The 16,611-nt window shown below is 41.1% G+C and overlaps 1 protein-coding gene across 14 annotated transcripts; it reads left to right on the top strand.

The window, feature by feature from the left end:
* The first annotated feature begins 1,274 nt into the window (after positions 1-1,274).
* On the top strand, positions 1,275-16,196 carry LOC106569176 (protein SSXT). Of its 14 annotated transcripts, XM_082960892.1 has the most exons (15): positions 1,275-1,464; positions 2,355-2,431; positions 2,581-2,665; positions 3,474-3,512; positions 4,060-4,219; positions 6,284-6,514; positions 6,680-6,841; positions 7,213-7,290; positions 8,345-8,410; positions 8,967-9,014; positions 9,166-9,213; positions 9,490-9,612; positions 11,036-11,172; positions 11,558-11,620; positions 12,401-16,196. In XM_082960892.1, the coding sequence occupies exons 1-14, from the start codon at positions 1,396-1,398 to the stop codon at positions 11,573-11,575; spliced, it is 1,341 nt and encodes a 446-aa protein (XP_082817018.1). In that variant the 5' UTR covers positions 1,275-1,395; the 3' UTR covers positions 11,576-11,620; positions 12,401-16,196. The 14 variants fall into 14 exon arrangements, with proteins under 14 accessions (XP_082817018.1, XP_082817017.1, XP_082817016.1 ...); XM_082960891.1 differs by lacking the exon at positions 11,558-11,620 and having other exon boundaries at positions 3,477-3,512; XM_082960890.1 differs by lacking the exon at positions 11,558-11,620.
* The last annotated feature ends 415 nt before the right edge of the window (positions 16,197-16,611 follow it).

Raw genomic sequence — 16,611 nt, 5'->3', positions numbered from 1 at the left:
ACAGTACAAAGTATAGTAAAGCTTTCAGAACAATAACGGAGAGTTATAGGCCTCTGTGTTGCTTTTCTATCAAGGTTAGCAGTATACTGTAAAGGCCTATTAACCAAGTTTTCAAAACCAACACCAGAGAAAAGATTGAAAGATATTCATTATGTATTATCTATCAAGATCAGCAAGTTTAAAATAGTTTCAAATGTATTATGTAGTCATTTTCTCTCTGATAACTCATATAAAACATACTTTCACATGCCATTGTGACAACTTATTCACGTTGCACTCTAATACGACTGCTTTAGAGAATAAGCACACAGACATTACAACTACTACCGTCTGACTGTTTTCTAAAATGGGAGCACCTATGAGAAAATTATAGTTTAGTATCACATCCACCACCAATCCATGCATTGCCAGAAACTGTAATGCCAGGTATTTCTGAAGTGGAAGTAGTGCATCCTTTAATTCTCTTTCATCCTGGTTTAAAGAATCCATAATTTTAAGATTTAATGTAATGCAATTTCTGCAATTATTGCATTAATGTGACTTTTAAATTCAAAGGCACTATCACATGTTGAAAACACCACCATTTGCGCACTGTTCCAGGCACATTTGGCATAACCTCTTTGCTGTCACTAAACAGACTGTAATTGCTGACTCTCAAAAGACGCAGGGGACATTAACACAAATTGTTCCTTTTGATGTGACTCCAAAAGATCATAGTATCTGTCAATTATTTGGTCACTTGTTGTCATTGCTTAATATGTTATAATCCTCTTTAGTAAGTGGAGATGGAAGACTTTTGATTGATTGTCTTTGGAATTTGAAGTTTGGACTGACAAATAAAATATCCTGCATATGTAACATACAGCTTTTTGAATTATGTAGTATTATAGCATTTTCAGATAATTATCAATTTGGGAAATCGTACACACTACATGTAAAGCACTGGTATTTCGACTGCACTCAAGTATCAAAATCAAGTGTGGGCTTTACCTTAAAGAAGGTCCAATAATTCCTGAAGCAGGCTGTGTTCTATCATACGAAATGAAACACAGTGAAAAGGTACTACATTTTCTTCAGAAAGACAAAAGTAATCTGTGCTCTGACAAATCCACAAAGAATGACTAATCTGGGTCTTTGACTAATCAAAGACCCAGATTAATCAAAGACATTGATAAAAAATGCAATTTCATTTGAATTGGTTACTATTCACCTTGCAATGTTTTGAAATGCGGTATTTTATTTTGAAGGTTCCTCATTACCATACGAAAGTGACGTCAATGTTTGTGCTGCTGGCAGAATACTAGTTCATCTTCGAAACTGCCTGGTTTGATTTCTACATATTTTTTAGCTGTTTAGTTCTATGTTTTAGTTTATTTCGCTTAATAGCAGATCACCATGTCGGTGGCGTTTGCACCTCATAGACAACGTGCAAAGGGTGATATAACACCCACTGGAATTCAAAAGGTAATTCATCTTTATCACGCACGACAACAGAATGGATGCGGATAGTACCAGCTGCTGCTAGCTACCTAGCCTAGCCAGTGCACAGGTCGAACTATAGGCAGCTAACGTTAGCTAAGTAAAGGGAAATAGATTGGTAACAATGTTGCTAGGGTAAAGCGCGGTCAATATGAACTTCGCGGGAGTCAGCAAATCTAAAAATAACGATTTTTCTTTTTTGTCGATTCGATGGACTAACATTACATTTGTTTCTGATATGAATGGAGGCCTACTAGTGTTTTGTTAGCTGGATTGTTAGCTTCTTTTGTTAGCTGGCACACAGAACAGTAACGTTAGCTGACAAATGCTTTGTTACTAGGTAGAGAAAAAGGCAAAGGCAGTTTCACCAACTAGTTAGTTACAATGTTGTCATTAACCTCATGTACTACTCTACTCTCAAGTAAAATAATATGATTTTATGAGTAGTCTGGATTGGAACAACAGTTTGTCCTCTGGAGTTTTACTGTCTATGGTTCAAAAACGTTAGTACAAGTAACATTGTTTCCATGTATGCATCACAATTCCCCAACCCTTTTTACATTGTATTTACTGTATTCTCATAAATAATTTTTCACTTTAAAATGTATGCCAAACAAAAACCAATGATTGCTAAATTAGACAACCCATACAACTATGCACATAGACAAATTTTAACAATTACACATGACTAGTTTGCTAACAGACAGCAGAAACCATCATTCTGTTACCAAACTTTGTATCTGCACTGTTCTTCAAGTAAATGGGTTTTTGTGAAGTTCAGTGGAAATTAAAAGTAGTCCTTGTGCATGTTGTATGGTTTGTTTAGCATTTGAACACTTTAAGTTTTCTTCCTGTTTTGCTCTGGCATGTTTCAGTTACTGGATGAAAACAATCAGCTGATTCAATGTATAATGGACTTCCAGAGCAAAGGAAAGACAGCAGAATGTTCACAGTAAGTTATACTTTATGTACAAAATCACCATACCTGATGAGCTTTCAGGCTCCATACTATCATGTATCTGACTTTATGCAGTGTATTGATGGCTCCTCTCCCTGCCTTTTTAAATGTTAACATGTGTTGTATCTGTTTTCTGTCAACAGGTACCAGCAGATGCTCCACAGAAATTTAGTTTACCTGGCCACAATAGCAGACTCCAATCAGAACATGCAATCTCTGCTCCCTGCTGTGAGTATGGGTCCAGGGCGGAGAAGGGCAGTGATGTTACAAGAAAGGGACAATTCATTGGTGCTGAATTGGATTCACTCTGACACATTTCATAAAGTTGTACAGACACTGTACAATTAGAAATACGGTGTTGTTCTTGGCTCCCGATAGTTCAAGGATTGTGTTCAGTGATTTTAAATCTCAAACTAAGCATAGGGCTTTTTAAATTAAAAAAATAAATAAATAATATTTTACTGTTATTTAACTAGGCAAGTCAGTTAAGAACAAATTCTTATTTTCAATGACGGCCTAGGAACAGTGGGTTAACTGCCTTGTTCAGGGGCAGAACGACAGATTTTTACCTTGTCAGCTCAGGGATTCGATCTTGCAACCTTTTGGTTACTAGTCCAACGCTCTAACCACTAGGCTACCGGCTGCCCAAAACATGACTCTTTGATGAAGTGGTCTAACAATACTCCCTCCTTAACTATCATGTATTCTGTTATCATCATTTACAGATCCTGACTTGAAGTAAGGGCATAGAAATGCAATTGAAGAAGAGCCAAGCCTTTTTATATGCATTACACTGCTAGTCAGGAACTCCACCAAAATCCACCAGTACAGGAAATGAAGCCAGTGTAGGGGTTTCCCATCCTTTTTCCAGTATATCTAACCCTGTCAAGCTCTGACGATAGATTGTGCGGTGCATGTGAGATTGAATGTAATAATATATGCCTCATATGCCACCAATGGAAGCTTGCCCTGTCTCCCCTACTGTTGGTCAAAGGGGTGTATAATGTTCACCTAGATGCTCTGTACTTGATTTCAGAAGTGTGACTCCCCTACTCCCCCAGAGGTAAAGCTTGAAGTGAGTATGGGTGGAGAAGTGGGGGTTAATTTATGATAGGGTGTCTTGGTTCACACAATGTTCATACTGTGCGTTGGAGGCTATATGATTGATATTCAAACACAGGGACTTTTGTTGTGAAACTTCATATGTGATACCTCTGAGATACACTGCTGGTGATAGGCTAATATTGATGGCCTTTACAATAGTGCAATAGTATTGTACAGTGCTGTGTAAAGGTATACTCTGTGTTGATAGGTTTTGCTTTATTATATAGGCTTACTTGTTGCTGCAATCTGGTGCTGTGAAGTAGATGATAGAATAACATGTCATATCCAGAGATTATATAACATATTATATCCAAAGAAAGGCCGGAGTCTTTAAATATTGTACTTTCAATATAATTTGCTTTTATTTTGAACATGATCATTTCTGTTCTTACATTTAAGATCCCATGGTCATCCGTCCATCAGTCTTCCTCCCTCTTCCACCGCTTTTTCTCTTATACATGGCTGAGAAATGTATCTTAACACGGCTGGTGTTTCTCCTCTGTGATGTCTGTCTGCAGCCTCCTACTCAGAACATGCCCATGGGCCCTGGTGGGATGAACCAGAGCGGCGCGCCGGGCCCCCAGCCCCCCCACGGACACAACATGGCCTCTGAGGGCATGGTCAGTGGCGGACCCCCAGCCCCACACATGCAGAGCCAGATGAACGGGCAGATGCCTGGTAAGTGACCTTCCGTCCTCCCTCTATCCCTGTCTCACTCACTAGGGTTGCCTAGCAACACCACAGAGCTGGAAGAGGAGGGGAGGGTGCTCTGTTAAACAATGTCACCCGTCTGAGCTCTGGTTGTCTTGGACTCCACTTCACTGTGGTTGTGTTTGTATGCCTGTTTGTTTGTGCGTGGGGAGAGTAGGGCTGGGCAACATGGCCAAAATATAAAATCATATTTTCAAATATTTTGATAAGATGTTATGTTTTTGAATAATAAAAGTTCAAAATGTTCTTTGAGTAGTTCATGACCTTGATTGTTTTATACTGTTCAATCCAACTTTAAACCCAAAAAATTCTGCAAGGTTGCATGGTATGGGGGAAAAATGTAGACCTACTTAATTGGTGAACTGTTCGAATCATTATTGACAGGGTAGGAACCGAAGTGTTGGTCAGTGTTTCCAGGGGACCCTAATAAGGTGTTACATTAGATGTTTTATTACCTGGGTTGCGGTCCAAACACTTAAAAGACACCCTCGCCTTATGCCCTTGGGGAAAGCCCCGTCGCCATCTTGGAGTGCGGTCCAAATGATTAGCCAAGCAAGGGAAGTTTGCAACGTGAGCCCCTCAGCCCTTGTTTTTAGTCGAGTGTACAATTATGTTCACTCCGGGGCCTGAAACTCCCCATAATTCAATTTGCGAAGATTGTACATCCGCTAAGAAAAGTCAGCAAAAACTTAAACAACATCAATGGAGGAGTCAACATACAAGTGTAAGTAAAAACGAATGCAAATAAGTTAGAAATTGTGCTAGTAATGCACATGACGGCACAAACCCGTCTCGTAAATATGTTTTTGTTTGGTTATCTTTTGGAATTTGTAGAAATAAAACATTTTCCTCCTTCAGAAGTTCCAGCAAGGCAGGCTAATATTAGTTAGCTAATTAATTTGCTAGCCATCGTACAGTTGGCGTATATTAATAATTCTATATTTAATTTAAGTAGACATGCACTCATAAATGACTAGCGAATATAAAGCAATCACAAGCTACCAGTGGCTGAAAACACCATTTTATTTTTATTTATTTCACCTTTATTTAACCAGGTAGGCCAGTTGAGAACAAGTTCTCATTTACAACTGCGACCTGGCCAAGATAAAGCAAAGCAGTGCGACACAAACAACACAGAGTTACACATGGGATAAACAAACGTACAGTCAATAACACAATCATCGTGGGATGAACGAGTGACGAATTTCCAGCCAAGGGTGGTCTATTTAAAATCATTCCTTCCTACCTCAACCTGCAAGTGTATACTCGTCAGACGTCATGATACGTCATCAGAAGTGTTCACTTAATTTGAGGGCTGAGGGGATAGTGTTTGAACCGCAGCCTTGATGTAGCTAGCTAGCTAACATATTCATGCTTTGCCTATTCCTCTGATTTAGAATATACCATGCACAAACAACATGCTTATCTAGGCCTACACCAGCACTGGTACCAGGCTGTATTAGCTAGCTGCGTTTGCACTGATTCTTGGCTTGTTAAATGTACTAACTAGTGATTAGCATTAGCAGCTAATGCACATTCTTTTAGCCACAACTTGCTAAGAAAAGACAAACTAGTAGTAGTTTGCAGACGGTAAGATACACAAACTAATAGTGTAATTATAGAACATTTGTGGAAAGCAGCATCGTTGTCACCAACATCTTGTTCTATCTAACCATGCAGACTGCAGAGTGAACAGCAAGAAAGTGCTTGTGACTCCATGGTTGAGCAATTGCTCTCTCGTTGAGTAACATGGGGCAGAGTTTGGTGTGGGAAGCGGTATACCGCCCAGCCCTACGGGCTAGACTGTTAACATTTAGTCTACATTGTTCTGCCGCAGGGTAGATTGACCAGTTATTACCAGTTGTCAAGGCTCTGCAGCGCACATGCTTGTAAATATTAGAATAGGGAGAAAATACTTTCTCAGGAAAGCTTTAATAATGTTTTAATTAAATAATAAAATCTTTGATCTCTGTACTGTATGGTCTAATATCTTCCTAAAGGTTGAATGATCTGTCGTTCTTTTCCCCCCAGGGCCTAATCACATGCCCATGCAGGGCCCTGGGCCGGGTCCAAACCAGCCCCCCAACATGCCGGGCAGCGGCTCCATGAACATGCCCCCCAGCAGCCATGGCTCTATGGGCGGCTACAACCACGCTGTGCCCTCCTCTCAGGGCATGCCTGCCCAAGGCCAGATGAACATGACCCAAGGACCCATGGGTAACTACGGCCCCCGGCCCAACATGAACATGCAGCCTAACCAAGGTACAGGAAAGAGGAAAACAAATGTGTCCTTGACAGACCTTCTCTTTTACCCAATCACATCTTTTGATGATGACATCCACCCATGGATGCTTTATTGTTGAGTTTTTTTTTCAAATTGATTTCTGTAATGGCATATTGTGTGTGTTTGTGTTGTTCCCGCCCCAGGCCCCATGATGCACCAGCAGCCTCCCTCCCAGCAGTACAACATACCCCCTGGAGGTGGCGGGCAGCACTACCAGGGCCAGCAGAACCCCATGGGCATGATGGGCCAGGGGAACCACGTGATGGGGCAAAGGCCCATGCCCCCTTACAGACCCCCACAGCAAGGTACGCTCTGCTCTACAGAGTGGGCACTGGGCCAAGGCGCTTGGTTTGACTTGACACAGGGCTGAAACCTCTTCTCCTGTCCGTAACCCCCTTTCCACTTCGTCTTTTAAGTGGAACTATCTTTCACTTACTGTCGTTGCTTGTAGACACAGGTAGCCCCATTACCATAGAAGGAATACCCAGGTGTCCTGAAGGTTGTTGTCAGCCCCAGACAACTGAACTATAGTTTGAGGACCAGGAGCTCTCTAGTGAATAAGCGGCCCAAATTCCAACCTCACTCCCCTTTCCACACCGAAATTACCCCCCCTCCCCCCACTCCCGCCCCAACAACACCTTGAATCAACCTGTGTGTGTTGTGTGTGTGTATGTAGGACCCCCTCAGCAGTACCCAGGGCAGGAAGACTACTATGGGGACCAGTACAGTCACGCAGGACAGGGAGCCTCAGAAGGTAGGAGAACCAACCCTCCAACCAACCGCTCGTAGAACCAACCAAACCTCTCCGTCCGTCTAACGTTCACTTAGAGAAGCTGTGTTGAGGCATGTAGAAGGAAGGAGGATAGCGAGTACCAAAACAACATTGTATGACAGTGACACCATCCCTCAGATAAAGCCAGTGAATTGCTCAGCACCACTTTACACTCGAGACGAATCATCAATGGTTTATCTTGGTTCCACCGCAGTTATCTAGAACATTTGTGGAAATAAAGAATGGAAGATGTCAGTTGGACAGTCATGGTGCTCTGTAAGCCTGGCAAGAAGGAAGCTAATGTTTGGTTTGCCCGCCCACCATCCCACCGGTGCTATGCGTCTTCGATAAACAAATAGCTAGTTATTCTGTCGAACCGTTTTCTTGTGGAGGTGTGGCTCCAAATGCGTAGCGCGATTCAATCCAGGAAGTTGATCTAAGGTGGTGCTTTTAGCAGAAGTGGAGGTCCTACTTTAGCAGAAGCCCCACACACGAGTTGACAGATGTTGTGTTGAAGACTCCTGGTGGAAAAGGAGACTAGTTGGACTGGGATTTTTCACCACTGATTTCCCACCCCTCCATAGTGATTTTGCATCATAGCATCCCCATCATCAATTATTCTTAAATTAATAACTTTCTCTTGCATGTATCATTCACTTTTTACACCTTTCTGAGATGTCTACATTCTATTTCGAACTTTGACACAGTGCTCTCAAACTTTGACACAGTCTCATAGCTAAATTGTACTCTAATGGGAATTACAGGATTTAAATATTCTCTTGTAAAGCTGTATATTCTCAAAAGAAAGTGAAACAAATATTCCAATGTTTACTTATCACTTTTGCAAAACCTATATTTATGAACTTTGATACCCACACACACACAGAGACATTGCTTGAAGCAATATAAAATATGTACTGATATTTAACAATCTGTATATTTTTAATTACCTGACTTTCCCCCTCATTGACTTATCACCTCAAACATGGACATGAAATAACATGTCTTCCTATCTCCTTGTGAAATAATGCTTTAGGTGGTTTACTACAGCCACCGTTCCCTGATCAAGGCTTTGATCCCTCAGAACAATACTACCAAGGAGGTATCTATGTAGCTTCACAGAAATGTACTCACAGGGGAACAGGAAGAAGCTAAGCTAAAAACACATGACTTATGGAACTTTTGTGTTGCTTCTGCTTTTATAGAGACATTTCTGAGACTTCTTTCCAAATGTGACAAAGGCTATTGTGTTTGATAACTGCAGTAGCCTAAATGCTAGCTTTTTACAATTAATAACATAACTCAAATACACTTTCTATACCGGTGTTATTTCCTCTGTTTAGCCTTCCCTGGCCAGCTGAAGCTTTCTGAGTTTGTTCTAGTCTCTGTTTTCTGGCTTCATGTCCCTCACCGCTATGCACGTGACTACTTTTAATCGTTGATGATTTCTCACTCACATATATTTCATTTCTCATAAATGTTGTCGCTCCAGCTTTGTTTTATTAATGGCTCATAGCCGGTGTCAGGTAAGGATGCTAAAAAAAGAGTCTATAACAACCATGTTGCATATAAAAACAAACAAAAATAAACTTAATGTTTCAATGGGCATGCTCACAGTGTTGGTTCTTTTCTCCTGTGGTTCTTGTCTTGTCTGCCAGAGCGAGACCCAGCAGCCAACCAACAGTCCCCCTATGAAAAAGATAATGGTTTGTTAACTTTGTTTGTTAACAGCCTAAATCAGTGTTTTCAAAAAACGTTCTGATCAGGATTGGGGTCAATATCCTGTTCAATTCAGGAAGTAAAATGAAATTCCAATCATGGTGTTGGTTCTTTTCTCCTGTGGGTTATGTCTGCCAGAGCGAGACCCAGCAGCCAACCAACAGTCCCCCTATGAAAAAGATCATGGTTTGTTAACTTTGTTTAACAGCCAAAATCAGTGTTTTCAAAGAAATTCTGATCAGGGTTGGGGTCAATAGCTTGTTCAATTCAGGAAGTAAACTGAAATTCTAATCATGCTGGAAAAATTTGGAATTGGAATTTCAGTTTACCTTTCGACTTGAAATGGACCCCAAGCCTGATTCTGGCCACTCTAAGCACTGATGTCTGCTGTGTTGTCGTCAAACCTGGTTCAGGTACAGTAATGTCATAGATACCGTAATGTCGCTCTGTTTCCCCCTGTAGGTAATGCCCAGTATGGCCAGCAGCAGGAGGCCTACCAGCAAGGTCCTCCCCAGCAGCAGGGCTACCCACCACAGCAGCAGTACCCCGGACAGCAAGGCTACCCTGGACCGCAACAGGGCTACGGTGGGTGGAACATAAGACAAAGACAGATTCAGTGATATTGCTATCTCGGTCTCTCTCTCTTACTCATCTTGTTCTCTCGCTCTATTTCTTTTCGCTCTCGTTCTTTCTTTGTCGTTTTATTTTTCCATAGCCTGTTACTTTGTACACTTTCTCTTTTACTGAAATGGGAAATAAAAAGATGTTGGTGTGTGCCACTACTCTGATGACCTCTGGCAGTCAGTCCACACTCATCCTGTAGGATTCACCATTTACTTTCCTTTTCATTATCTTGAAAAATCAGTCCAAGATTACAAATGGCATTCACCCAGAGCCTCACGTATGTTTTACTGAACCACACCACTGTTTTGCTAATTGAAATGGTGCACTTTCAATGTTGCAGCAGCGCAATCAAGGCTACACATACTGGCACGTTGATCAAAAGCGGTAGCTGGCAGACATTGGCGCTGTGTTCGGTGTTCCTCTCGTACTATGGTGGGTCACTGTACAGGCCTAGTTACTGTGTGATAGAAAGTCTCTGTTCTCTGAAAGCTAGAGATGGCGAGAGAGTGAAAGGAATAGGACACGCTTATGGGTAATAACCCTTGGCATTGTGGGTGTGGGAACCACAGCCCCCCCTCTTTCGTTTTTAAAATCCTGTCAGCTCTCCTTTCTCTCTGAACCAGAGGCCTTTCTCTCATGTCAGTAATGAGCTGGTGGAGAGAGGCAGAGGCTATGAGTTGGGCGCCATCTGGCTCACATGCGCTCACGCTTGTTCGCTCTCGCAGGCGGGCCACACAAGGTTAAGCTTTGCGGCAGCGACGAGCACCTAATGACGTTTGACTTGGCCCAGTCAGTCAGTCATCGTATCACTGATCAGCTGTTAAAATGCCTGATATGGCGCTACGCGGCGGTAAGGTAGCTGCAGTGCAGTGGTAGTATACAGAGGCTGTCTGATGGAGTGTTTTTTAATGAGGCTTCGCTTATCTAATGAGGGCCCACTGAATCTCCTTGATGTCTCCTTTCATTAGAAAACTTAACACCTAGCTCCAGCAAGTCAGACTCTCATTACACAGCAGAGTAGACCAGTGTTAATGTGGAGCCAAACTTTAGCAAATGGGCCAGGGCCCAACTAATACTACTACTACCCACCAGTCTCTTTCTGCCATGCCTCTGGCTGGCTGTCTGGTTGTCAGTGGATATGTCTATTGGGGAGATGAAGGTTAATTGACACTCAATGGTTCAAGAACAAGACGTGGCATAATGGACATCAAACAGAACAAAGTCAGTGAATCAAGCGCGCTGTTATACTCCCAGGTTGACTGTGTGCTTTTTGTTATTGAACAGACTAGTCTTCTTAACTGGTCCTATATGGTGTGAAGAACTGTAGCATCATGTTTCAGTCAGACATCATAACCTTTTTCTCTGCTCTGTCCTCCCTCCCCAGGTCCGTCCCAGGGAGCCCCAGGCCAGTACCCCCAGGGTTACCCCCAGGGCCAGGGGCAGCAGTACGGAGCCTACCGGGGCCCCCAGCCCGGCCCCCCTCAGGCCCAGCAGCAACGCCCATACCCAGGCTATGATCAGGTGAGTATGAGTCCATGAGTAGGCAGGCCTAACCTCTATCTGTGTGTGACTCTTATTGTGTCCTTTTATATGTTGGCTAGAGATGGATATTTAGTTAAAAATGTAACGTGAAGTTTGTTCAGGGCGTGTCCATAAGCAAGAGAGTGGGTGTCTTGTGCATGCTGACGTTGTATGGGGAGTTTAAGACGAGTTGAATAATATTGGATAATACAGCAAGTCAGACCAGAGCAGTGCAATGCGAGGGCAATGTAGTGTCTCCTCCCTAAACGTAACTGACTTTTGAGATTGTTGAAGGGGAGGGGAGAGCTACGTGTTGCCCTGTATTTTCTGTGGTCCTTTGCGGGGGCCACAGCAACACTTTGATTCTTTATCTTTGAATATTCAGGGACACATGAGGAAATAAAGACCCAGGGATTTGAACCCCTGACTAGTTCTGTAAGAAGCAAAGGTAATGGTAAAATCTGGACGTGTGACCGTTCGCCTAGCCTTGATTTGCATTTGTCATGTTTCTCCTCCTGTCTTCTATTTAAACATCTGATTTCCACCTTTACCTCTTTTTGTAACCAGGGGTCGAATTATATTCTTGAGGTCTTCAAACATATCAAGCATATTCTGTAGGGGAACTTAAAAATAAAATGTTGATGGTTTGGAATTGACTAAATCAATCAAAAGTACAACTCCTCATGCCTTGGGTTATTATTCATCCCATTTCATGCAATATACTGCATTTAAATGTTTTTTTATGCGTAAATGTAATTATGAACTGTGTAGAATAGTATATGATCAAAGTAAGTCAAATTTAAGCAAAATAAATCAATGTGTAACTAAACTTTTATTCCTAAAGAGCAGCCACTTTCGACCCCTGTTTAGAAATGCTCCTGCAAAATACAAAACATGGGCCTCTTATGTGAAATGTGCAAGTCGGAGAGTAGCATTTTGCCTACTGCTACAGTATAACTGACATGAAGTTACTTCCCTCCTGTTGAGCTTTTCTGAGGCCATGCTGCCACCTGCTGGTTAAATATAGCCAATGCAGCCACACACAGGAATAGTCTGCATCTTTATCTGTAACAAAAGGTTCATAACTAGCTACTACAGATGTGCTTGTTTGCATCCTGTTTAAATATGTAAATATTAGCATTTCCCTAGTAAATGCCTGTTTGTTCAGATGTTCGGATGAAAAGTAAATAAGATGTCCATTTACAGTACTCCCTTCCTCCCTCCACAGGGTCAATATGGAAATTACCAGCAATGAAAGATGGTCATGGCAGTCAGTCAGTCACCAAGAGCCCTGCTCTGACCTCTAACCTCTGACCTCTGTACAACTGTTATCTGGACTTTTATAACGGCTGCAGACACACACACACACACACACACTTTGCCCTTTGTATCCCCTATGTCTGGGCCTTATGTAATGAGATGATTGTGTTCACTTCCATTTCTCCCCTTCTGGTCTGAGTTAATAGTCTCAAAGCAGCATTGCCTTAAAACCAAACAGAGCTGCCTTATCCAGAGCACTGCAGATTGCGAAAAGGGCAAAAAATTACACGTAAAATTGATTTTGTCTATATCACAGAGGACAGAAGTGTACAGAACTGAACTTCACACTCTTGTAGGGCAATGTTTCTCCATCCAATAGCTCCCTGTTCATAAGAAGCAATAATGCCAATGGGAAGTGGAGGGGTGGGACGAGGATGGAGTGAGGAGATTTTACACCAGAAACAAAATTCTGTAAGGCTATGTTTTTTGTCAAGGTCAACATATGTGATGATGACGTAAACATGTATGTTATGCTTTTTAGATGGAGCTAATTTTGTATAAGAATTTGGAGTACTGTTGAATATTGTTTCTTTTTTCCTCCTGAAGTGTTATGTCTCTTGATGTAAGCTGTGATTAACATTGTTTTCATCTGCTATTTTGTTTGTTCTTTGTACCCCCTGATTTCCCTTTGCTTCTTCAATGACCTGTACATTGAATATGTGCTTGGGGTGAACAAATCGGAGGCTTTGGTTTTATGAATGGATTGTACATAGAAAGCCCTCAAACAAACTGAGAACACCTATCTGTGTTGGAGCATCAGTGGTGAAACATTATTTCTTTGGGAAACAGAACATGACCTGTGAGTGGGGCTGTATTCTGACTTTGAGATCTACAGTATGTGTGTAACTAGGGTTGCAAAGCTACCGGTAATTTACCAAAGTTACCGGAATATTGCGTAATTTTAGTAATTAACAGAATTTATTGTAACTTTGGTAATACTTGAATAACTTTTAAAAACTGTATTCGTTTATAGTGTTCATTTATTATATCTGTGACCATATTGTCCATGAGTTTTATATTAGATAGTAGGGCGGCAGGTAGCGCGTTGTGCTAGTAACCGAAGGGTTGCTGGTTTGAATACCTGAGCCGACAAGGTGAAAAATCTGCCTACTTGCCCTTGAGCAAGGCACTTAACCCTAATTTGCTCCAGGAACACCATGGCTGACCATGTCAAACACCACATTTCTCTGGACTTATCTGGTGTATGACATTTTTTTATTTTACCATATTTTTCAAGAGAAAATAACCTAATTAATGACAAAAAGCATCTAATCAACAATTACATTATTTTTTCACTAATCTAATGATTTACTTTTTTCACAACTGCCACCAGTTTGATGCCCAAACATTAATCAAACATATTGACATAAAATAAATAAAAGTTCGTAAAAAGGAAATTTCATGCTGAAACCCTCATATTAAACACCAATGAATGGTATTCATTTAGTTTATCTATATTTAGAATTGTTTAACAGCTTTGTCATATGTTTTTTAACTCTACGGGATCGGTGTCCCTAAACCGGGACGGTTGTTGCTAACGTGCGCTAATGTGACTAGAATGACGTTGTAAGTAACAGCCAACTTTCCAGGACATAGACATGTCTTATATGGGCAGAAACCTTAAATTCTTGTTAATCTAACTGCAGTCCAATTTACAGTAGCTATTACAATGAAAAAATACCATGCTATTATTTGGGGAGTGCACAACAACAAAACACTTATGGCAACTGGTTTGATACATTCACCTCTGAAGGTAAATCATGTACTTACATTTAGTAAGCTTGCTCTGATTTGTCATCCTGAGGGTCTGAGAGATAAAATGTAGTATAGTTTTGTTTGATAAAATACATTTTTATATTCAAATGTGGGGACTGGGTTCTGTCTCTGGCCCCGCACACACCCCGCCCGGCCATCTAGATGTGTGAAGGTTAGTGTTTTTATTCTGTAGAGAAGCTAATTATCCATCATGTATGACATTCCTGGATGTGTGTAAACTTTAATTTTTTATTACCATAGCATTTTTGTGTGTTCTCTGTAGTTATGTACTTGAAAATGACCAATTCGGCACATTTGTGCAAACTCCTGGCAGACTTGATACAAAATATAGTGTACTAATGTAATGCTTCACCGGATCAGTCTGAAACTTTTCACACACACTGCTGCCACCCGGTGGCCAAAATCTAAATTATACCTAAACTCCTATATGAATGTATGGCCTTTTTCTTGCATTTCAAAGACGATGGAACAATTATAATTTTCTGAAAACGCATGTTTTTTTGTTTATCTTTTACCAGATCTAATGTGTCATTCTTCTACATTAATTTCACATTTTCACAAACTTCAAAGTGTTTCCTTTCAACTGGTATCAATAATATGCATATCCTTGGTTCAGGTCCTGAGCTACAGGCCGTTAGATTTGGGTATGTCATTTAAGGTGGAAATTTAAAGAAAATAGGCCGATCCTCATCTGATAAAAATATTTTACATGTTATTACCCACACAGAGGGCCAGAGATTATTAGACACTTGTCATAATCTGAATTACACAAATGGGCCACTAGATGTCTTCTGACAGATTGTTTTAAAAAAGTCTGGTCGTTTACAGGTCATCTTTGAATGTTTCAAGTAATACACCCTCCCTTTGCAAACCTATGTGTAACACAAAGCACTGAGCCCATATTCATAAAGTGTCTCAGATTAGGACAGCTGAATTGGGATCAGTTTCGCCTTTTAGATAACATGTAAGAATAAATAGATGGGGAGACCTGATCCTAGATCAGCACTCCTACTCTGAGACGGTTTATTAATAGGGCCCCTGAATGCTTACAGTACCCCCTGCTTCTCCTAAAAGTTTAATTTAGAAGCATGTATCTTATGGGCTTGGCGCTTCAGTGTGCTCTGTTATTGACAGCTGGATAAGAGGTGAATTCAGTTGGGGGATATTCCAAACATGTCTAATGTGCATCGGACACAGCTCTCTGGAGAATAGTGTCTGCTCGATACATTACATTTTTATCTGCAACTTTCTGAACATTTTGCCCGTGCTTAATATTCCCATAATGGGTCTGAGGGAGTGCATTGACCACAGACTGTCCGGTCAGACTGTCGTACATTCAGTATGTTCAGCCCCACATAAGCTTGTTTCAGACCGAATGAGTCGTCTTTACAATGTTGGAAGACATTTCTCCCCTGAATAAACTTTTATGTTTTTGTCATTTAAGAAAATGTAATGTTGTACGTTAACCACCAACAGAATAATATGAGTTATGGAGTATAACGTAAGTAACCACCAACAGAATAATACGAGTTATGTGGAGTATAACATAAAAGTGTTACGTTATACTCTAAACTGAGTGTCTTGCTGTAGTGATTTGAGATACATTTCCTATGATGTCATGCAACATTTCACTCTTGTACAGACTGTGGTTGTGTTATTTTATGAAACCTTGGGCTTGATATACATTTGTACAATATGCATACATCATGCACATATTATAGAGAAGATAGAAGTATGGTGATTGGTTTCCAGTCACCCTCAAAGATACTAACCTTGGTATGCTTTAGTACATACCTTGTAATTAATGTTTTGTTTTTCATTTACCCTGTAGCCAACATGATGTTACTGTAAGTGTCATTGTGATGTGAAACTGTACAGTATGTCACTGAAAAAACTGCAACAATAAATAGCTTGAATTTTTTTTAATACACTTGTGTTGGATTTTTATGCAATTGTCTTTCTTCAAATGTCTGTTCTTCAAATGCAACGACATAGACAATGTCGTCTGTTTGTGATTTTCTTGTTTTGAATATCTTTTCATGTATTTACTGTACACTATTAGCTCAGTAAGTTCCCACCACACCCTGCATTCCAGATGTATCAGGAGAGGTCCCAGGTACATTTGCACCAAAAATTACCTTCCCGCTCAGCTCCCCCTCCAGAGGTACTACCTGTCACGCACAGTAGGGGGGAGAGCTACAGATGGTGCACCAGATGTGTGGCCGGAGCACATGACCAGACTGGAGATGGGGTTAGAGGGCCACTGCCTGACCCTGCCCTGGTGCTGATGTGTTTGTGTGTTAGAGAGGGTGTTTATAGATGTCAGACACTAAGAGAAAGACA

Source organism: Salmo salar, chromosome 14, assembly GCF_965601325.2.
Source record: "Salmo salar chromosome 14, fSalSal1, whole genome shotgun sequence".
NCBI lineage: Eukaryota > Metazoa > Chordata > Actinopteri > Salmoniformes > Salmonidae > Salmo > Salmo salar.
The sequence above is the reverse complement of the archived record's forward strand: the minus strand, read 5'-3'. Positions and strand labels throughout refer to the sequence as shown.

What these genes read in the sequence shown, in the direction of transcription:
- LOC106569176 (XM_082960890.1), top strand. Translation starts at nt 1,396, where the DNA reads ATGTCGGTGGCGTTTGCACCTCATAGACAACGTGCAAAGGGTGATATA. An exon ending in CACCCACTGGAATTCAAAAG is followed by an intron (nt 1,465 to 2,354) that starts GTAATTCATCTT and finishes GGCATGTTTCAG; the next exon opens with TTACTGGATGAAAACAATCA. An exon ending in AGGACAGGGAGCCTCAGAAG is followed by an intron (nt 7,291 to 8,344) that starts GTAGGAGAACCA and finishes ATAATGCTTTAG; the next exon opens with GTGGTTTACTACAGCCACCG.